The 23,992-nt window shown below is 42.7% G+C and overlaps 1 protein-coding gene across 1 annotated transcript in view; it reads right to left on the reverse strand.

Annotated features, from left to right (window-relative positions):
* Nucleotides 1-4,781: 4,781 nt before the first annotated feature.
* Nucleotides 4,782-23,992, reverse strand: part of LOC144769045 (protein-glutamine gamma-glutamyltransferase E-like) — a 305,940-nt gene continuing 286,729 nt past the window's right edge. The window contains exons 12-13 of the mRNA XM_078653040.1: nt 10,368-10,501; nt 4,782-5,337 (exon numbers count right to left, since the gene is read on the reverse strand). Coding sequence (XP_078509166.1) covers nt 5,184-5,337; nt 10,368-10,501 — 288 coding nt within the window. The 3' untranslated portion in view covers nt 4,782-5,183. The remainder of the gene's footprint in view (nt 5,338-10,367; nt 10,502-23,992) is intronic.

Here is a 23,992-nt window from a genome sequence, read left to right on the forward strand (position 1 = left end):
AGAATCTGTTCAGGGCCTCCATAGTTCTAGCTGATTAATATTTTGCATTTCTATTGTGTATGCCCCATGTATTGATGTTTGAAAATTGAATGTCAAGGTGAGAGAAACTCAGCACTTCAACCAATTTAACATCACTCACATAGTAAGGCCTCACACAGACCATAGAATATGTTTTAGATAAATCAAGCCTTAAGTTATGTTTCTCCATGGATGATGCAAACCCATCGATCAAGAGCTGCAAACCATTTGTATATAAAAGTCCCCTCCCCAAATTATTGAGTGATCTTTTTTGGAGCCCTCAAAGAAGGCATCCAATTATCTCTCCAAATCTTCGACAACTTTGTGTTTTTGGTTATTAAACACATTGTAGAGGTTTACTAACACTAATAGTAGGGATGATAGAGATAATAGTTGGAAAAAGGGGGGGGACAAGTTAGATTTTTCAATTTTTTCATTATTGAGGTGGAGATTAATCTAGCCAAACCTCCCTTGGTCCGACCACATGCAAAATCAAGGTCCATGATTTTTACAGTGACAAACAGATCCACAGTTAGGGGGTGTGTCTGTTAGGTCTCTTGAAGAAAGCATAGGTGGCCCTTACCTGTTAATTCTGTCCATTCCTAGTTTTCTAACTTATTTGAGATCCTGGCCACATTCCAAGTTTTAATCACTAAAGATTTTACACCGTCTAAATCTCTATATGTATTCACTCTAATTAAAGGTGAGCTTACCCCATTAAAAAGAGGTGCATTTGGGGCCCTCTCGAGGTTTTGTGAAAGTACACTTGTATTCCACCCCAGCTGATCGGTGAGATATTTGTCTCCCCTTTGTTGTCAGTCCTGCTCATCAAGATTGTGTTAGGGGCAAACCTGTAAGTACGGACAAAATGCAAGTCAGGGGTTCTTGAGTTTGGATTGAGTGGTGGCGGGGGCCCTTCGTGTGTTTTAGATAATCAGCTGGTGTGTAAAAATATCTATAGGGTACTGCCCTGATCCTTTCCTCTTTCCGATTTTGGTATATGTGTATTGAGGTGAGATGAATTCAAAGAATTTTGACAATTGATGGGTTTTTAACATTTACAAAAACAATTGTCAGTACCCAATTTGAGAGAATGTCCCACCCAGCTTACTCTCCTGACCTCTATTATTTTGCTGTGTAGAACATTAGGTACACAGATACGCTCTGACATCCAATGACCTACCTTACATTTAAGATCTGCCAATACGTCTTTCAGGATTATCACATATGGAGTTGATTTAGGCGGGGATGTGATCCATCACGGGAATGAATTAAATTAGAAAAATTGAGTATAGTTACTTTGGGGCATATTATCAAGACAGGCGATACAATTATTGCAATTTTAGCAGCAGAAAACTGCCGCTAAAACAGTGATAATGGGCTTGATAATATGCTCTACGGAATTCCAACTGAAGCCCACGTTAGATGTCCTTCACATTTAACATGGGCTTCAATTGGAATTCCATAGATCATATTATCAAGACCATTATCGCCGTTTTAGCGGCAGTTTTCTGCCGCTAAAACTGCGATAATTTTACCGCCTGTCTTGATAATATACCCCTTTGTTTGTTTCATCTTTATTCCCTTCTTGTTCTACTACAGTTGGCGGTAACAAACTTGAAGTATTGTTATAATGCAATGGGTCAAGCGATGCAGTTTTAGCAACTATGTAACTGTGGGCTTCTGAAACTGGGACGAAAGGCGATATTTGACCCAGTTTACCCAGTAGTCTTAGCCCCTACGATGAGGCCCTTACTATTTGATGGAAAATCTAATAGAGTAGGGACAGTGTTTTCACTTGGCTTTAGTGCTGCCTGGGATTCATTTGTTAATTTTTTTTTACACTCTTCTTGATAGCTCTGAGCTCTGAAAAGATGCACTTTTCAATTTTTATCAATCTTATTATGTAGACTTTTAAAAAGTGATTTGATGTTTTTTCTAGGCCTGATAAAAATGGATCGTTTGCCCCCCTATTGTCAGTCTGACTTCTGGTTTTCTGGATCTTCTTTTTGTCCCTTGTGCAGTAGCCTTCTGCTCTCTACCGCGGGCTCCTGGGTTGCCCACATGCTGTTTTGCTCTCTTAGCAGGAGGGATGGCTAGCTTTTGATTTAAAAGTGACAGAGATATAGTGGGATCATGAGAGTCAGAAGTCAGTAAGGGTTGGATAATAGCAATATCGCTGCATTTAACAGCATTTATCAGGTTTTCAGGCTCTATGTCCATAACGAAAGGGCAGTAAAGTTTCCACTTCAGAGTCAACACTCCTACACATTGCCTTGTTCGCCACCTGATTGGTCACGGCCATTCTAGCCTCCACATTGTTAATTTCATGCTCTATCATTCCCACTGGATTGGTTAAATAGTTAATAATAGTATTTGACGTTTTAGATGGATTCATGTGCAAGCCTCCAGTGTCAAGTTAACCATTTTAAAAGCAGTGTCAACAAATCCTCGATAAAAGTTAATAAGACCTACCAGAAACTGATTTTAAAATGCAGAACCAAGCTTGGTGGCCAACCCCGCCCTTGATCAGCCTTGGACAGGCGCAGACAGGCCACACTCAGGTGTCAGGGGCGGCCTTAGGCATGTGCAAGCTGTGCACCTGCACAGGGCCACCAAACCCCAGGGGCCACCACGCCAATATATATCCTTAAAATAATAATCCTCTGAGGATGGATACATATTTGCGTGGCGGCCCCTGGCAGAGATATGGCGGCCTCCGGCTCTGTTCCGCTTCCAAACACCCTGACCCCCCCCCGTCCAGGGGGCTCCGCCCCGCCCAGACCACCTCTTCCGGGGCCCCCTACCAATGCTCCCTGCCCAGGGCCGCCATGAGCCTAGAGCCGCCCCTGCAGGTGCGACCTGCGCATATCCCTTGTTGTGGGAGCCCAGAGATGTTTTTGAAGAGCGCCTTCAGGTGCAAACTGGTGGTGTCTGCAGCAAGTGCCCCCCGTGGTTACTGCTGGAGCTTGGAGTCTGCTCTCACCTCTTTTTCCCTCTCAGAAAGTGCGCCCGCACTGTGGGAGCCCGAGTTGTTTTTGAAGAGTGCCTCTGGGTGCAAACTGGTAGTGGCGGTTGCTCTGCCCCGGTTCCTGCCCCAACCTCCTTCTCCCTCTTGGTGAGCGAGTTTTTGTTTAATCTCTATATGTTAGTACTTATTAATTACATATTTTAATAATATTTTTATGTATTGAAGTGTTTTGTGGTGGATTGAGTTTATATTAGTAAAATGAAATTGTTATATTGTTGTTAGACCAGGTATATATTGCGTTAAATGTATTTGTATTCCTTGGGTATTGTAAAATGCTGTTATTCTAATGTTTAGTAATGAAATGGCTTTATTTTTGGCGATAATAATGCAGTGGAGATTGTGCGTTGTGATATATTTGCAATTTATATGTTTCAATATTTGTGTTTTTATTAGTTAAGTAATGGAAGGTGATATTTTTGTGAACAATATTTATTTCCTGATATTCTTGTGACTTAATACAGTTGCTATCAATATTATGTAAATTAATCTGAACCAAAACAATACCTTTTATAATGCAGCATCCTAAAGTGAACTAGAAGTGACACACATCCATAATGTATTGGAAGTTAGCATGATAAATAATAATATCTACTTCGTTTATTAATAGCAAAAGGTGCGAGATTTATAGTTACTGCCAATCACAATCAGTGCAGATGGTGATCTTAAACTACCATAGTATCGCATTCCACATCTGTCCAACATAGAGAAAGGACACAGATAACAACAATACGAGGGCATTATTGGGTATCATATTTGATTGGGCGGCTGAAGATGCGAATTCCAGATGCTATTTAAACATTTGCCCCTTTTCGCCATAGACCAGAAGGGCTCCATACTGACTGCTGCCACATTTATCAAATGAAATATTCTTCTTGAAAAGATTCTCAAGACTTGGGCCCATTAGAAGCAGACTGGAACACCTGATAAAAAGTGATTTATAATGATTACAAAATCCTTAAGGGTCCCTGCTTGGTTTGAGCAATGAGACAGCAGGATATAGTCACAAAACAGACCTGAGGAGAGAAGAACAAACATACACCTGGGTGAAAGGTATACTCACGATGATCATCAGGGATAGTCTCGTCTTCTCCTTCATCTCTGCCCAACTATGAAGATGAAGGACTGAATGGAGTAAACTGGATTGACATTCAAGTAATTAGGTCAACAATTGTACACTTGTTTATGATTTTTCTGGAAGGGTTTTTGGTTTTTGTGCTTACACCTTGAGTCAATAAATAGGAACCATTTAATAAGGGCAACGGGATCGAATAAAGAAGTATATGGTCTCAGACTCCGGCACGGGCTCATGAACTGTAACTCTAGTCTTATGAGATCTCTGTGTGTTGGCACCTGTGTCCCTCTTCACCAAACCCCAGCACATAAAAAAAATCCCACAAAAACTGAAGTAAGGCAAAGCCATGCAAACTGACCTCTGCTTGACTTTGTAAATCCTGTAACATATTGTGTCATGGCTGAAGCAAAATGTGGCTCACCCACTAAGCAAAATATCAGAAAATCTGGGCCTCCATTTCTAAATGCATAGATGTGGGATTTGATGGGCGATAGCCAGGAAATGAAAAGGATCAGGTTCACTACATCAGTGATGAGACGAATTGACAGAAGGCCCTTGTTATAGGATTGGAAGTCCTGTAGAATGCATTTTAGAAGGTTTGAGTTTCCTTTGCAATAATGATGCAGATTGGATATTTTCCGATTGAACCATGATTTTTTTAATGAGCTGATATTGAAAATCACCCTCACTGTGCCAAAAAACAGCAAACGTTTTTAAGGACACCGGTGGCCCAGGTCTCAATCTATACACCCCCCTAAACATTTGTACCTTTGTTACATTTTGTAGAGGAATCCGACGAAATCTGTGCGTATAATACTCTTAAAAAGTACATAAAAAGTTACAACATGCAAAAATATATTTATTATGAAAGTTATCCACACTGCCCTGAAAAGAGCTGCAACCCACCTTTGCTTTAACTATAAATCATGCAGGAAGGGAACATACGTGTTCACGATTGGTTGAGAAGGACATGATCAAACAAAGTTTATATATTTTTGAGAAGGACAGGATCAAGCAAACTTGATATGTTTTTAAGTAAAGCCATCCCATTTGCTGCAGTGCCTAGGACGCCTCAAGTACATCGATGGCCTGGATTCCCTTGACATCTTTGAATCTGTCACAAGTCAGATTGACCGACAGTTCGTGTTTTCCGATGTTGTGGGGAGTGAGCTCAAACTGGATCATCGCTTTCTGCGCAGGTGCTATCGTTGGAACACTGGAAGAGAGGAGGCGACGCATGATGAAGATGTGGACACAAGCATCCTCTGTACGTGTTAATTAAGCTTTTTAATAATCGTAATATTCTGCTTTTCAGCTTAAAGAGCAAGAGCGCTGAGCGGCCAGATGGTTCAGAAGCTGACCAATCAAAGATGTCTTGGAAAGATAATTTGCTCGATTTCAAGGTATGTGGTTTTCCTACGTTTCTTTTGTGTCAGTCAACATTGCATTACAGCAGCTCAATTTTGTCATGACTGCCAAAACACAGGCATAGGGGGATATTTACAAAGAAGTGGTGGAGCATGTCGTTATCCTCCTTGGCTTAACGACACGCTCCGCCACTTCTGAAACGCAAGGCTGCACCTTTTTGACAAGAATGTGGTGCAGCCTTGCGTTTCCCCCTGTGATGGCGCTGAGTTTAACAACTTAGCGCCAACGCAGGCACCTTTGCACCAAAGTGCAAGGGTGCCTGTGTGCAGAGCAGGATTGGTTACGTGTAGGAAGGTGTCCCTCCCTGCACATCAACAATCCTAAAATGCCATTTGTAACTTCCATATGTGCTGCTTCATGCAACACACATGAACGTTAAAAAATGCATTTTATGAAATGTTTTGTTTATGTGCAGGAAGGGACACCATGGCATTTTGCTTTTTCCATGTGTGCTGCTTAAGGAAGCACACATGCCGCCATCTTTGTACATAGGGGGCAGCATCAAATACAATTGGTGTTGCTGTGGACTGTCCACCATAACACCCACTGCACGCCCCTTTCACGCTAAGCATAGCGTGAAAGGGTGCCTTATGTACAAGGCAGCGTTAAGCCAAGTTAAGTGCCTTAACCCAGCCTTGTACGTAAGATAAGGCCCCTATTGCCACGGGAACATCACAAAAAGTGCTGTTCCTGTGGCGATAGGGGCTTGTACATAAGCCCCATAGAGTTTTCATGCCCAAACACAACTCTTGAGGACCGCAAAAGAAATGTACCAAAATAGCATAGTCTTAAAATATGTTATAAGAGTAGACGTTTGTCAAATTTACCAATGCTCTGGCAGTTTATATAATCGAGTTCATGCGGGCTAGCTACGGGGAACAGTTTTTATCTCCTAAACCTATAGCACGTGCCTGTACATTTATTGCAAGTGAAATTGATTGGTTTAGTATATGGAATAATATATTAATACAATAATGCATTCATCAAGTTCATTTTCATGCTGAGTTCTTAAGGGATATCGCTGGCGGCCACATGCATGATATACTTCGAGACACTTGGCTGGGCAGTCACTTAGGACACTGTACTAAGGTCCTTCAGCACTACCAGCTCGGAGATCTGTTTCAGAGTTCCTCGAGTCTCCACAGTGTCACACTACTTTTTCAATCTCTACATGAAGACATTTCACTTTCTCATCCAGTCCCTTGACTTTCAATTCTATAAAAACACCATCAGGCTCCTGTACTGTCTCAGGAACTTGACTGTGGGAGAGTCCTGTTCACACTGGTGTGTGTTGGATGTCAGAAACAGGATGGGAAGAAATTGGTTAATACTTTTGGGCATACTTACAAAGAGTTTAAGCACGGCAAGTAAATTTACTGCACTGCATTGAGTGCACGGGAGAGAGCAGAGCTGCAACATATCTACTTAGAAGTGTTGCAGTTTTGTTCTCTTCCAGCACGGATGCACTTGTGACTGCCATGCACCAATACAGACAACCTTGCACTACAGAGCAAGGGGGTTCTGCATTATAGTGAGCATAGTTTTGGTGCCGGAATGGGTCTAGCACACATGTCGCTGTCTACAATTCTTTATAAATAAGGATTTGAGTCAAACCCTAGGAGTGGTTGCCTGGGGACATCTATGCACCATCCTTGGAATGCCCTCTTGACGCAAAGTAACACAAGGCAGTGCATTTTGCTGCACTGCATTACTTTGGGTTATGAACCAATGGAAATCATGAATTGCGCTGGTTTGTAAATTCGGGCAGAAGATTTTGAGTCGTGTTTCATTGAAAAAGTAACCCAACACACAGTTTGTAAATCTGAGCCTAAATATTGATAACATTGATGTTTTGTTTATTGGTGGTATGTAGGAATCAGAACAACAATGCCCTCCTAACCTCATCTCTGTCATCAAAAGTCATAAGGGGTCATTAAGACCGCTGTAGATGGTCTGCTAATCTGCTTTGCCGGTGAAGGCCATGACTTCTACCTCCCTAGTTATGAACCTTCTACCATACGTGGAGCTCTCTGCACTGTGAAGAGAGCAACTTATGTGCCTGCTCCCTTCGTAGCATTGAAGGTTTGGTGTGTGGGTGCTATGCTATGCTAAAAGCACCCACTCTGCAAAAAGGTATTTTTTCTCACACAGGCGTCTGTTTTCTGTAAACAAAATAATGAATTACTTCTATTCATTGATAATTTTCTCGCTGCACATCAGGATCATTCCACTTTTTCCCAGCCCATGACCACCAAGCATCGTGTGGCGTACACGGAAAGGAAACATCTATAACTGTTGCTCTACCCTAAATAGAGTCGGTGAGATGACTGTCACTAAGATCTGGAGGTCCTGGGACAGACAAACAGCCAAGTCAAGCGTAACTGTCAGTAGAGAAAACAAAGTCCAATGGTAATCCAGTGGCTTTATTACCTCTACCGCGACCACTTAATAATTGTGAGGATCTTAGTGGCAACATTTACGATGCCCTAAACCTGTCATGAAAGGTCTCTGCAATTGTTGCCTCTTACATCTGTCAAATGCACGGCCTGTGCTAAATCCTTCCTGCTCTGACCATGAAAGGTGTTCTCTCAGCTGCTTCATCTCTTAGAAGTCCTCACCTTGCCTAGTGCAATGCAGTTTATCCTAGCATCAATAAAGTTTAACAATTACAATGCCTTCAAATTAGACAGTACTGACGATTACCTCTGCCTCTTTCTTTGGTAGAGCTTAACCTGATGGTCACTAGCTTCTCAGGTTATGCATTGGCTTCCTAGATAACCATATTCATTCTTACACTCTCAAAGTATACATTCCTCCAATCTACACCTGCTGGAAGCTCCCCGGTATGTAAATCTTCTCTTTCCAGCAGGAGCTTCTCTCAACCTGCCCTTGTCATCTGGAACTGTTTTCCATTACATATCAGGCTTTCTTTAGGAAGAAACATAAGATTCATTTGTTAGATCTTCAAGGATTGCTTTGTCTCCCCTGATGTTCTTTCTAGGACCAAGAGACCTTCGGATCATCGAGCACATTATAAAACGCATTTTGCATTAAATAACACACCATGAAAATGTGAAGTTTGTAACTAGGGAGTCTGCTGTTCATACTCTGATTTGTAGCATTGATCTTTAATCTCACCACACATACAGAACCCAATTATGACTTGGAGTACATAGAAGCAGGTCAACCGTGGCAAACTGTGCAAAAGCAAGAACTCGTTTTTTACATTTAACTGTAAATATGTTTACACTTGACATGTGAATTAATAAAGACAGCGATATTATAGAGACCTTAATAACGTCACACACTAGTCTGCATAAACTTTGCACCAGTGCTATAGAAATTCCACATTTAGGGGCACATTTACTACATTATAGGGCAATATTGCGCAGCAACCAAAATTGCTATTCTGCGTTGTGCTAAGCGAGAAAGCAGTGCAAAGCCCTATTTACTAAATAGAGCCTGCAGCTACTCTCTACCCCTTCACTGGTGCACAAACATGCTGCATAATGCCAGGCACAAACCTTCGCACCATGCACATACATTTTTACTGTAGTAAAATGGATCCTGCATTGTATTACTAATTTCTACCATTAAAACGCAGAATGAGGTGATAAACTTTTCTTGAAAAAGACATATGATGCAATAACATATCTGCTCCGTGGTGATATTACGGTATGGTTATTCAATGTCACGTGAAGGGAGGAACTAGGTAACCACACACAAAGTAAAACAGTCCTACAGCCAACGGGACATCTCCCTGGGAATTATGTTTCCAGGAAGACCACTCAATGACATTGGTCCTGATGCTCAAACGAAATGTCTTCCAATCTATTGAGTGACCCAGTGTAATTAGCCTCTTCATTGGAAGATTAAGGCACTTGGGCAGTGGCCTAGTTAGACCATTTGCCATCCGTGGCAGTCCCTGCTGCGGCTGCCCTGTGGTGGTCACATTTAAGCGCAGGGGTGCTGGCGATTCCTGCATTTGACGCCCCATGGTGGCTGCAAGTAAGTGCGGGGGCGGGAGGCCCCCGCCCACCCCTTCCTACACCACTGCACTTGATGGCATATTTACAAAGAAATGGCGCAGTGTGCACTGCAAGCAATTTGGCCGCACCGCACTGCGTCATTTTAAATGCACAGGGATGCGTTGTATTCACAAGCATATGCCGCACCCCTGTGCTTTCCCTTGCGTCTGCCCTAAAAAAAGTTGCCTAGCACCAACACATACAACCCTTGAGCCATGGTGTAAGGGTGCCTGTGTTGCAGGGTTGATTGTTTATGTGCAGGAATGGACACCTTCCTGCACATAAACAATCATTAACGGCAATTTGGCCCTTCTGTGTGTGCTGCAGCACACATAGAAAGAGCACAAGATGAGGAGAAATAAAAGTATTTATCCTCATTGCGCCACTCTAATGTCAGCTTCCCAGTGGCTTAAGTTTTTGGTGCTGCCAAATATTTACACGTCCTTGTAAATCTGGGCCAGCATCAAAATCAATGGGCCTTGTTTTGGAACACCCACAGCAACACGCATTGCACGTTCCTTTCACGCAGATACCTGCGTGGAAGGGTACGATATTTACAGAAGCAACGTTAAGCCATGTAAAGTGGCTTATCATATTTTTGAAGATATGGAGCAGGGCATTGTGCCACGAGAACGTTGTAAAAAGTGATGCTCCAGTGGCACAATTTCTTTGTAAATATGCCCCTTGGTCTACAGATCACATTGTTGTGGACTAGGGGACTGGGTGATCAATATTTGTTTTCATTTGCAGCAGAAGTGTGTAGGGTGAGAAGTGGGGCTTTGACACTTACCTTTTCACAATTGGTTTCTTCGACAGTCCGCTGCCTTCCACAGTCACCACACAGTCTTTAATGGGCTCTCCAAGGGGATTGAAAAATGAAACCTCAACAGGAAACGTCTTCCCTACAATGGCTTGTTCGGCCACCTGAAAGAGCACAGCAACAGAAAAGTTAACACAAACAATCAAAGAAATCAAAAATATGATATAAATAGGAAGACACAAGAACATAGCTGCCAAGTTTTCTGATTGGCCATGTGTGACATTTCCATGGCTTCAGTACGTGTATGAGTGACATTCCATTGCAAAATGTGTGACAGTTTGAGTGACACTTTAACGTAAGCACATCAGGCTATTAATTCGATGTAAACATATAAATATCACTAATTACCTCTTTTTTGGGCAATGTGAAGTTCTAGAAAAGAACTTGAAACTGCTGCAACACTCCTGAAAAAGAAGATCACTGACCTAATTACCCTTCCTAACATGATTTTGTACTAAATACAATTATGGTACCAGGATATGAAACAAAAACCGACTCTGTCACTGACTGAGTATCGTGGCTGCACCTTGAGTTCTTTACTGAGGGTGCAGTGAATTGGGCTCCCACAGCCTCTCATAATCAGGAAATTCACAGCTCCCAGAGCACTCCCTAGATCAGGCAGCTGCAGAAAGTGAGGTACAGAGCCCAGTCTCTGAGGCCACCATCAGAGTGCTCCATGATGTCTCCATTGAGGGGGTGTAGAATAAAAACAACCAGCGTTCTCTCTCACAGAGGACAGCTACTGTACCCCAAGGGCTTACTTAACTCTTGCGTTTTCTGCTTCGCTTGCTCCACATGATGGTTTGGGCGCGCGCCCCCCAAATCACACTTTCCTGGACCCCGCATCTAAACTGAGGCCTCTACTCACAGGTGATCACTGAATGGCACTGCCTACTGCCAATCCATTTTCATATCATGCTGCCAGATCTCATCCCACTCTGCGACTCCCCCACCAAAAGCTTCTAATAGTCCACTTCATATTAGTGTTGTAATTTAGCAGCGATTAGATTAAGCATTAGCAGAAGACATCTGGTATTTAGAGACTATCTTGTCCATTTTGCGGAATCCATTTTGTATTTCTGGCAGCCATTTTGTTTGCCATGTGCTCGCAATGTGCTCTGTCCTACCTTCCTGTTAGCTGCTCTTGAAATCTGCCTAGAGATGAGATATATTTAGCGTCTCCTGCTTTGCACATGCTCAGTCGAGCTTACAGCTGTCCGCAACTTGTAAATGTCAGGATGTGCACCAGAATTAGCTAACTGTCAGCCCCTCCCACTTGTTGCTAGCACACTGTCTGTATGACCTTATATGTATTTGAAACCAGCATTCTGTACCTTGTACCGCCTTCATTTGAGCCCCTGTGTGGGTATAAAAGGACCACGCTCCTTCCAGTCAGTGTGCTACCTCATACACTACCGAAGGGTGTTGTGTGAATGTAGTTCCACCTCATGAGGTTTAATAAACTATGTCTTTTCTATTCCAGCTTCTGTGCCAACTTCTTTCTATTGGTCTGAGGACTCAGTGCAGAGAAGGGAGAACCCCTAGCACTGGTAGGCCTTGCTGAGGCTCACTACCACATTAGGACTCTGAGTCCTTCAAAGTGCCTTCAAATATGTGAGTTCAGGATGTGAACTGTTCAATAAACTCTTGTGTTTGAATTAATGAATTTAATGTTGCTCCTTCTGTAAGAATCTAGGGCATATGTAGGGTGCACATGACCAGTCTCTTCTGGAAGTGTGAGACATTTGTAACTAGTAGAAACCAAGCTCCACAAAAGATCATAGGACGGTAACGACCAACCAGGATACAGATCACAGACTACTCATTTGTACTTGGGCCAAAGGAGTGTGAAATGTTTATGACTTACAGCCAGAGCTGTGTACCAATAAAATAAGCATCTGTGCCCATAACCAAATGACAAGACATGAGCATATCCATCTCTCCCTTCTTCAAAGCGGAGGGTCAGCCTGTGCGCCCAGCAGTTGCAGGCTGACAGTTCACACTGGGAATTGCACAGCAACTCTGAGAGAGCCTTAAGCAATGGAGAGGGGCAGAGAGCAGATGTAAGTGCATGATGCGATTTTGCTCTATCCTGCTCTAATGGGTGTCAGCAGGTGCCTGAACTACATCCCACAGGAGACTTTGCTGCCAGGAGGTGGGGAAACGAGTGACAAATGAAAATGCAGGGTAGGCAGTAGAACAGGTGATAACAGGATGATTTATTCTTCAAGATAAGTATCTCATGTTACAAGTAAAAGTTGGTAGGAATGAATCAGGCAGGCCTCACTGGCAGCATTAACCTTGCTGCTCAGCCCATGCAGAAATGAGGATACCACAAGACGATTGCATACTAAAGGTGCCCATGACTCCCGTGCCACGAGACTTGATTCTATTCTACACCAACAGGTACCAGCGAGGCCCTGAACTACATCCCCCAGGAGACTCTCCTGCCAGAGGTTGGGAAGATCATTGTCAGTAAAGATGCCCTTGATTCCCACGGTGTGGGATGTGATTCTATTCTGCTCCAATGGGCGCCAGCGGGGGCCTACACTTCATCTCCAGGAGACTCTGCTGCCAGGGGTGAGGAGACCATTCCACACTAAAGGAGCCCTTGATTCATGCAATGTGGGATGTGATTCCCTTCTGCTCCAACGGGTGTCAGCGGGGGTCTGAACTACATCTCCAGGAGACTCAGCTGCCAACAGGTGGGGAGAGCATCACGTACTATAGTCACCCTTGATTTCTACAGGGTGATATTTTGCCTCATTTTTTTTTTTTTGTCCTAGTTGGCAACAGGTTTGCAGCATTAGCCCATTGTTTCGCATATGATTGACAGATGAGCTCAACCATCCCTTCCTATATAATCAATTGTATAACTGCTGGGATACACAACTGTCAATTGTAGGCTTCACAATGGCCTAATGCTGCAAACCTGTTTTCAACTTGATCACCAAAATGAGACACAGTATCACATTCTCTATGGATTTTATGAGATTTAACTTGCCTCACCAAGTTTTGTATCTGACGATACAAATAACCTAAAGGGAAGGTGTAGTAAACTTATACTCCTCGCAACATGGCCACCTTTGGTCATGAGACCTTTCTCTATGTTCATACCTCTTAAACCTCCCAGTATACATATTGCATTCTACTTTGTACTTGAAGGTTCCACACTTGTCAGTTGATGAGCTGGTCAGCTGGCGAGGTGTACTGCTCTGCTGTGTCTTAATAAACCTATCCTATAACTCAACCATAAGTATCCTGTGATCCATCTACAATCTATCTACAATAATTTGGCGATGATTACGCTGACCAGGCCAGAGAAGAAGACCAATAAGAATAGCCCAGCATGAGCAACACCTCCCATCAAGATCCTTAGACTGCGTGCCATCTAACTGCAGTAAGAAATAGGATTAAAAGCAACTAGTAACCTGAGTAACTTGCGAAAACTTGGATAAAACAAAACGTAAATTATCCATAAACCTGTCAAACGCCAGACAATAAGAAGAAAACAACCGTGGAAGAATCTAAACTATAAAGAAGAAATAGAATCAGCCGCAAGTATCATTCATATGCTGCCAGGAATGTGAGCAAAAGCAATTTGTAAACTTAGCCTCTAAAAGAAGATAAGAGATTTGTCACAAGTGAACAGCTTGAAACCTGTGAAACGCGAGAAAAATAAGAAATCTGCAGTGAGTCGGAAGGAAGACTCAACCAAGCATGAGATAAGAAATCACCAAATTTGACGCTCTGCTTCTTGAGAGGTTAGCCGTTCGGTGTCATACGATGTCTCTGCCTATCAACAGGTGAGCTTTCCTGTCTTGTATTGACTGTTATTGTGAAAGGATTCACTCATTCTGTCTTACCCTTTTTACATTCCGAGTGATCCTTCTGCGGCGCTGTCATCCTCATGCTGATGATGCAGTAAAATCTCCGTGTGTCCTAGCGGAGAGGCAGCGTCTTCATTGTGGCACGTCCTGAGTCTGTGCTTTGTCCCAGGTAACAGCTGGAGAGGAGAGGAGAGGTGCTTCCAGCGTGTAAGCTCAACGCGCAACGTGTAACTTCGTGAACGTCAGGAATCTATTTTTCAGTCTCATTCACTGTTTTATTTTTGTTCCCATGGTTACGGGAACACATCGCAACATCGCCCGCTGTTTGGCTTGAAGCCTGCTTCATCTTTGTGCAGCGCATAGAGCCGTGTACCAGTGGCATAGTTGAAGTGGTGGACAGGATTGCGCTAACACACCAAGGGCCCATACAAGTATTAACGTTTCCCTTAGTGCCATCTCTAGGAAACTAACAGACACACTCACACTGTGATATGGTGAGAGTAGCATTGCCACACGGTTTCCTCACGCTGTCGTGCCTGTCCCTGATCTCGTTATTGTGAAGCAGGCACCAATCTGGTAAGCGGGCGCATGTTTTCTACAGAATCATGCCTTATTCCTGAAAAGAGGCACATCTGTTCATGCTTTGTAAAATTTCAAAATGATGTTTTGCATTGTAAAATTTCAAGAAGGAGTCATTAAAGTGCATTTTGTCAAGCAAATGTTAAGTCAAAGTCAAAACAAGCTTTATTTGGTATACAAAATATCCATGAAAGCATTCTACATAATAAACTTGATTCAGTAATATAGCAATAAAACATTTCTTTGTATTACAATCCCCTTTTTCCCCCTCATAAAAAGATTTATTAAAAAGGATACGTATTTCATTTCTTGATGTATAGACACCATGCTAATCAATAACATTTCATGGAGTACATAGAATTACAACAATCATAAAAAAGGTACCTGAAGTAAAGCCCAACATTTGATCAACTAATCAGTCTCATAGACAAGTGATTCCAAATATGAAAGCATTTTCCTTCGCTTGATTGCTAATTGAGTGAAGGAAATTACCGCATTACAAATCGTGACATGATATAATTGACATATAAAATAGAATGCGGCTTTATAGGGATACAACTTATTGTAAATAAAAAGTGGACGCAGAATCGATTTCCTAAGATCCCTGTAGAAGTTACAAAACAGTATAAAGTGCAATGTGCTGTGAGCAGATTTACCATCGCAGGCACACGTTGGAAGGTTTGCACTCCAGTTGCCCATCTTAGGAAATGCTATCTGAAAATGCAATGTTCGTAGCCTTAGTCTAGTCAAATAAAATCTGTGTTGGGTATTCCTCGTAAACATAAGTTAAGGTTGAGTGCCTAATGAAAAGAGCCCTTCACAGTATAATCTAATGTTAGATTTAGTACATAGCCCTGCCTCCCTTTTTATCTTCCTAGACCCAAGGAGTTTCTTTTTAAGCTCCCCCTTACTATAGTTGTCAATAATCAATGGGTCTTTAAAAACAGAATTCACATCACACTCGATCAGAAGATCATGGACATATTTTAACCATGGTATCTTCTTCGAATGATCAACAAAGACTAAGACAATCATATATTATTTCCTTAGTAAAATAAGTTTCTTCCTTTGTCCAAATGCGATGCCATAAATTAATGGTCAATACACTAATCAAATCACTTAAAAAGGGGACATCTGTTTCTCTATGGGCAATATAGGTAGCAGTGGAATTAGGAACTGACAACACCCTGCGCAGAAATGTATTTTCCATTATTTGCAGAGTGGAGGTATCTGCCATTCCCCAAAGGGCGCCACCATAGCATACCCCAGACACACATTTGCTCCTATAAAGTTTTAGAATCTCTCTCACTGGCTTGTTACCTATTTTTTGTGCGAATCTAAAAATAGCCTCACTTGTCCCTAAAAATTTCAATTTGCTTAGGTTAATATGTGCGTTCCAGGTACCTTTATAATTAAAAAGTAATCCTAAATATGAAAAGGTAGAAGTCCTCTCAATGGGTGCACCATTTCTAAAGTGGGTACTATTTTTAGTTTAACATTTCCCACAGGTCATAACAAGGGTTTTAGATAGATTAATTGCTAGGTCTTTATCAGTCATGATCTCAGTAAAATTATAGATCAAAAGCTGAATACCGTTTGCAGTCCTGGAAATCAGGACTGCATCATCTGCGTATATAAATAAAGGTGTTACACGTTTACCTACAATAGGGGCATCAGCTTTAAGACCCTGTAGCAAAAAATCAACTCCATTAATATATAATGAAAATAAAAGTGGTGCGAGGACGCAACCTTGTCTAATCCCTCGGGTAACTTTAAAGTGCGTTGTGCATTCCCCTGTGGGTCCATATCGTATCTTTGATGTTAAAGGGACATACATTTGAGTCAAGAGACCAACGATATTGGTTGGAGCACCCATCCCTTCCAGCGCTTGCCATAAAATAGTATAGTTCACTAAATCAAACGCGCTGGAAAGATCAACAAAGCATAGGTGGAGGGAGCCCTTCTATGCAAGAGTGTATTTTCCTATGAGTAGCTCCAAGTTTATACACTGTTCAATCGTTCCGATTCCTTTCCTGAAGCCATATTGGGTTTCAGTTAATATGTTTCCCTCCTTCACCCAACACTCCAGCCTAGCAAGTAAAATTCTTCCCATAAGTCATCTTTACAGCTTTCGGGCAAGTTCAGTTTTCTATGCGTCATGCTCTTAGTGCTTTTTCTTCAAAAAGATGATTTGAGAACTCACCGCATCTCCAATGTTTCTAACACCTTTGTGAGAGACAGCAGTTTTAAGGAACGCTCAATTTACATCACCCCAGATGTGTGCCACACTTTTCTCGTAATGTCTTATTTCATGGTAACTGTGTAAAATCTGTGAGAACAGTGCCACCTTGTGGACTTTTGAAATATTTTATGTGTGGCTCATTTTCTTAAAATCAAGAATACGATGGCCACAATATAGATCTCTTTTGCAAACCCCAACAAAACTAAAGGATTTGGGGTAAAAGTGGGAAGGTTCCAAAACAAGGACAGAGAGTCTAGAAGAATGAAAGACAAGAACCGGAGCAGTAAATTGTTTAGATGGTGATGTTCAATAGCACATAAATAATAAAGTTACTGAAGAAGCGCAAAAAAAAGAGTATTTTGTTGATTCTGTATTGCGAAAATAAATCGGAAAAGCTTGTTAGGCAGCCACCATCAACTTCTGGAGAGAGTAATTCTTTTAATTCCAGCATTTGACAGAGAGCAGCTCAAAAGCAAGTGAGGCAGGTATAAAACAAAATCAGACTTAAAGCCATTAGAAGAGATTTTATTTATTTTATTTATTTTTTGCATTTGTATGGCGCAACAGCTACCCTGAGCATTTCCCGGCGCCTTGGATCTGATTGAGGGAACTGAGACTTAGAAGAGGGGAGAGCTACTGATTAAAAAGCCAAGATTTCACTCCCTTACGAAATTTGAGGTAGTTTGATTCCAACCGCAGATTAAGGGGAAGGGCATTCCATAGGACAGGGGCCAAATAAGAGAATGAGCGTCCACCCATACGTACTCGCTTAACTCTAGGAACAACAAATTTGGCTTGTGTCATGGATCGAAGAGCGCGTGATGGTACATATTTCAGAGCCAGTCTACACAGATAGGAAGGAGCCTCATTCATACTGATCCTAAACATATAGCAGAGTGCTTTAAATTTCACTCTGTTGGCAATTTTCAGCCATTGCAGTTTATTCGCACCTGGCTGACTTTGCACACTTTACCCTCTTCACCTCAACGATCCTTACTTCCCTTCTACTCGCACCTGTGGGTCTTTACATCCTGCACACACCCACCTCAACTAGGCCCACCTTTAAACTCTAGATACTCTAAAGACGCTTAAGCAAGTATATGCTCCTTGCTATTGCACTTTATGCTATTGACACAACTGTTTTGTCTATACTCAGTGTACCTACATTACCACACCTATGACCTACCTCATGTCCGTTGACCTACCTATGTAACTAGCACCTTGTACCTAACTACCTCATATATTACTTTGTATATTCGCTTCTTTACATTGTATTTTTACTTTGTATATTCTACTTTGTATTTTTTACTTGTAAAGCGCTCTGATATCTGCAAAGATCTTGTTCGCGCTGTATAAAACTCTCAAAATAAAATAAATAAATAAATTCAGGTGCTCTGAGATGCCACCGTTCAAAAGTATATAAAGACTGTAGATCTCAAGAGTAAAAATGCAAATGGGGAATTGGAAAGTGGCAATTACTATTTCATTTTTGACCTGGAGAAAATTATCGCGACTCAAACGGATGTATGACATTACAATGCATGCTTTTACCACGCATGCTTTTACATCGCAGTTTTTACAACGCATACCATTACAACGCATAGCGCTTTGGGGTGCTGGATAGTGAATAGTTTAATTTACTATTCCAACTCCAGTCCCAGTGGATAGTAGGGAAGGTGTTGGATAGTAAATTAAATCTATTCCCTATCCTAGAGCGCCCCCCAGCGCAATGCGTTGTAATGGTTTGCGTTGTAAAAGTTGCGATGTAAAAGCACAGTGTGGTAAAAGTTGCGTTGTAAAGGATGTTTCCCGACTCAAACTCCAATTCAAGGAGAAGGAAGGTCCGTGAACCTTGAACCAGGACGGGGAGAGAACAAAGCATGTCCCAGGACCGGCAGAACCAGGAACCAGGGGAGGACAAAGGAAGTCCCAGGACCTGTAGAATTAGAAGGGGAAAAAAGATGTCCCAGGATGAGTACCGGGAGAGGACAATGAACATATCAGGACAGGAAGGGGACAAAGGCCCCAGAGTCAGTCCCGGGAGAGGGCAAAATGTGTCCCAGGACCGGAAGGGAACAAAGGCCCCAGAATCAGTACCGGGAGTGGACAAAGGAGGTCCCAGGACCTGGAGGGGAATCAACCGAGATTCGTGACAGACTGGTTCCCAGAACCAGGACAAAAGTTCCAGTACCACGACAGAAAATTGTGACAAGGTGGTTCCCAGAACTGGGACAAATGTTTCGCGTCTAGAACTGGGCCTTATAGCCCACAGTACTGAGACAGATAATCCACAGAAAAGTATAAAAATAAAAATAAAAGAAACTTAGAGGCCCGAACCACATCAAGAGGCCCATAACCCGAGAAAGAGAACCAGAATCGAGACACCTGGTCCAGAACCTCAACTTGGACTATAGAATAACTGGCTTCAACTTTTTCTTCGGGAACATCCTTCCAGAACTTTTTGAGCATTGGAGGCACTTGTTGAACTGTTCATCTTCAACTATGAGTGGGAAGCCATTTCAGATAAGGACTGTTTGGAGAAAATACATTGTCTCTCTTCCTGTTTTTGCTGGCCACTTACGGATTGCAGAGAGTAGACTACCTCTTCCTGTTTTGTCAATCGAAGGGGAGTAGGTGGTCATGATGATAATCCTGTTTCTTTCTTCACCTTGACCCGAAACAAAATGCTTCTTCGCCTTCTTCATCTGGAAGTCCATGAGGTCGCGGACCTCCTATTTGTCTTGGTGTTAATTGTTGTTGTCTCCCATGCTTTATGCTTTATGCTCGTGTTTTCTGTGTTTATTTTCTTTTCCATGTAAAGGAGGAAGATGTGTAGTAAACGTATACTCCTCGCAACATGGCCACCTTTGGTCATTAGACCTTTCTCTATGTTCATACCTCTTAAGCCTGCCAGTATACCTATTTGTATTCTACTTTGTACTTGAAGGTTTCACACTTGTCAGTTGATGGTCTGGTCAGCTGGCTGCTCTGCTGTGTCTTAATAAACCTATCCTATAACTCAACCATAAGTATTCTGTGATCCATCTACAATCTATCTACAACAGAAGGCTACCACTCTGCTGTCATTTACTGAGGCAAAGTTTATCCTTTTTAACAGGTCTCAGACAACATATTCATTCCTAAAGCTAAATTCAACACAATCATTCTTGTCCATTTTTGGAGTATTGCCAACTCACTCAATCTTCCGCACTATGGGGCTTATATATGAGCCTTTGCGTCACTTTTGCGCCGCAAGTGTGGCACTTTTTGTGATGCACCAGTGGCGTAAAAAATGCACTATGTTGCGCCATATTTACAAGTGACGCATCTAGGTAGATGCGTCACTTTGTAAACCCCTGCGCCACATTATACCTGCCCCACATCATTATACCTGAAATCTATGACATTTCACTGCGCCACTTCTAGGACGCAAATGCGCCAATATCTTACGATTGCCTCACAGCAGGCGTAAGACTGATGCAGGCACATTTGAAATGGGACTTGCCCATTTGAAATGATCCATTGCTGGAGTTGCGTCACTTTTGTGACAGACTCCAGCAATGCGTCATTTTTGCGTCTACAGATACGTCAGAAATACTGACGAGTCATACTGTAAATATGATGCATCCAGCATGTCGCAAGGAGGGTGCAATGAAAAGTGATGCATCACTGTTTTCACACAGCGATGCGTCATTTTTCATAAATGGGGCCCTATGGATATCTTGGTGTGAAGTGAATATCTGCCCACTGCCCTTGTTTACTATCTGATCGTGCCTCTGAGTCTGGGACAGGGGCAGTGCTTGTATCACAAGAATCAATCCAAGCCCTGGGGGTATAAGTAGATGCATAACATTTAGTGGGCATTTTGACATGTGCCCGATTTGGCTGTAACTTCATTAGTTGTGATTCAAAAGAGTTCAGTCTCTTAATGATACAATCCATAAAGGTTGTAAACTGACACTAAATATTCCAGCCTAGAATAAACTGATGTAACATCATTCACCCCCTCGGCGTCCTTGAATGGTTTGGGCGATTCGCCCTGATTAGCCAAATCAGCTACTTTAGGAGCTGCTTTCTCTTTCCCCCACTGAGGATGTTTAATATTCTTTTTCCTTTAAGTCAGAGAGGAGCAACATACCAATTCATAGCTTCCCCTGAGATCAAAACTAATTGTATCAGCAGGGTTCTGTGTTTCGTTGTGATTAATCATGTGGTACTACTCCATGCTCTGAAGTATACAATGTGGCAGTCTATTCCGTCCAAACCAACTCTGATATATGGCTGAGTATGGACACTTGTTTTTTCTCATTTGATAGTTGCCCCTACTCCATTGGCATTGAAAGGATAGATCACCTCTTTTAATACTTCAGAGCATGGAGTAGCACCTCATGATTACTCACTATGAGTACCTGTCCCTAGTATACACCAGACATGAGCCAGGCAGCTACCCAGGAGCCTTACATCTCCCCTGTCATTTGGAGGCCATCTGTAGCACAACAGACCAACACCTGGCATCATTATGGCAAGTGTGGAAAAGTAAATTTTCCCATGTTCTGTGTCCCTACGCCTCATCCATCATATGTTATGTGTGCATGACCAATATGCATATGTTATTCCCCATGTCCGATTCAAGACGCAATTATAGTTGTGTCCACCTCTAGTACGTCAGTTTACAGTCCTCGTGAATACTACGAATATCAGGCCTATGTAAAGCTACGTTGCCACGTTTCCCAGTGTGCACGTTATTCCATTATAAAGTCCCCGTTTCTAGGCCTCAACAGGGCCCGGACCCTAGATTCAGCTCCTGTCTCCTGAGTCTCGCTAAGGAGCGATCCAGCCCCCACCTGTATCCTCGACCTTTCACTTACTTCCTGCCTCGCAGTGCCCGGTGCAGCCTGGCTCTGCCTCTGAGTCTGCCAAAAGTATGTTATAGTTCCAGTTATCAGTTCAGTCCTCCTCCTCTGCATTCCTAAGCTACTGAACTGCATCAATAGTTTCCGTCATTGTCTAGCCTTCACGTCTCCATGTTAGAGAAATACTGCATTTACTGGTCATTTAATATTCTTCATCACGCACTACATGTAGAATAAATGCATGCTCCAGTCTTAGAATCAAGTTAGCTTTTCCCCTCATGACTTCTAGTTTATATCAACATGTTCCCTAAACATCAGATACTAGATAGGGTTTAGGTACATGTCGCTCCGACCCTCCAGACTTTAGTCTCTGCTCCTAGCACAGAGTTCATAGCCCCCAGCTTCTCCTAGTAACACGTCATTGCCAGTTTACGCGCACCACCAGGTCAGAGGTTCCGGCTTCTTAGGTAGCCCCCTCCTATGTTTCCGCCCTATTCATGACATATTCTGTTACGTTTGCATCACATGTCTATGTATACTCCCAGTTACACCTACTTTTTACTCTTATCTTTCGCGACTGCTATGCGTCACGCCTTCTGCTCCACCCACTGCTACGCCTACTGCAATGTAATGCTATGTGTTTGCGCTATGTATAAATGCTCTTGTATTGTTATTAGAAGTTGGCGCGCTCATCCCAGACCTAGCCCCAGCAGCTGCTGGGTCATCCTATGCAGGTTGTCCTGTCCCTGTCCTTATGCTGTAATAAACCTGCAGAAACTCCTACTACCTCGAATCTTGACTCTTATTTATTGAGCTATCTGTTATGATATATGCCTAGTCAAAAATAGGGTATTATTTATTTATTTACCACATAATGGCGCCCGAACAGGGACTTGCCCTTTCCCCACGCGTCGGTGAAGCCACGCCGACCCCCTGACCCTCTGCAGCCGTGACGGAACCATACCGGCCACGTGCAGATATTTCTGCTTCAAGTATCCCTCAGGCCCACGGAGGAGACGGAGGAGGCGGTCCAGCATCCAAACGAGACGGTGGAGGAACGCGGCGAGTCCCGACCAGAGCCCAAGCCGAGAGTCCAAGGTCCGAGGTATCCGGAGGCCCACCCGTAACTGAAGTCCGAAGTCCGAAGTTCGTCGTCATCAGTCCAGTTCAGTCCGAGGCCTTCCGTTCCGTGCTGCCCGGTGAGTACCATTGCTGGGGTAGTATCTAGACAGGACCAATCTAAATTGACTCCTGGTCCGTGGGTTGGTGGTACCCAGACTCACAAACGAAGTGTTCACCTAGGTGGATACGGGTCTTGATGCGTTCCTTTATGGGACCGGTATGTTCCGTACTGTTACAGCAGTGCATCCAGTAATTCTAGTCTGTTCCGTTCTCGAGAAAATTCTTGTATTTCTGCTCTCAGTATTCCAGGTAATATTCTGTTCGAACTGTTATTTATAATGTTCTTCATGTATTTTAATGTTGTGGTATGAGTGTGACGTGATTTCGTGTTTATTGTGTATTTTATTGTGTCCAGATTACAGTTCAGTCATGCCTATATTTTCCAAGTTACGTCAGTTAAAAACTAGAAAGGGTTTATTAGAAGAAGCAGTTCCTGTTCCGCCGAGGGACAGTCCAGGTCATTTTATGTATCAGAAACATGGCATAAGCGCCATATTGTATCTAGATTTATGGGTAGAGTATACCAAACAGTTAGAAGAAAAGTATAGATGGCCCGTATCGGGTACATGGGATGCCGAATGTATCATGCGAGTAGAAGAAGCATTATGGAAAAAGAAAGCCAGACAGTCACAGAAAGATGCCATCGAGTTATGGCGTAAAGAAGCGCATAGAAGAACCGAAAAGGAAGTCAGAAAGTCAGAGTTAAGTAGAGAATCCCAAGAACGAGCCCAAGAAAGAGAATTAATCGAGATAAGTGAACAAGTCAAAGCCGAACAGTCAGACAGACAGAGGCATGCCCTTATCAAGGGTATGTATCCTCTTCTTGCCGAGGGCTTGCCAAAAGCGACCCCAGAGGCATCCAGTAATTTCCCGCCACCATTAGTTCCGACCAAGCTACGTCACAAACAG

Source organism: Lissotriton helveticus, chromosome 7 (assembly GCF_964261635.1).
Source record: "Lissotriton helveticus chromosome 7, aLisHel1.1, whole genome shotgun sequence".
Classification (NCBI taxonomy): domain Eukaryota; kingdom Metazoa; phylum Chordata; class Amphibia; order Caudata; family Salamandridae; genus Lissotriton; species Lissotriton helveticus.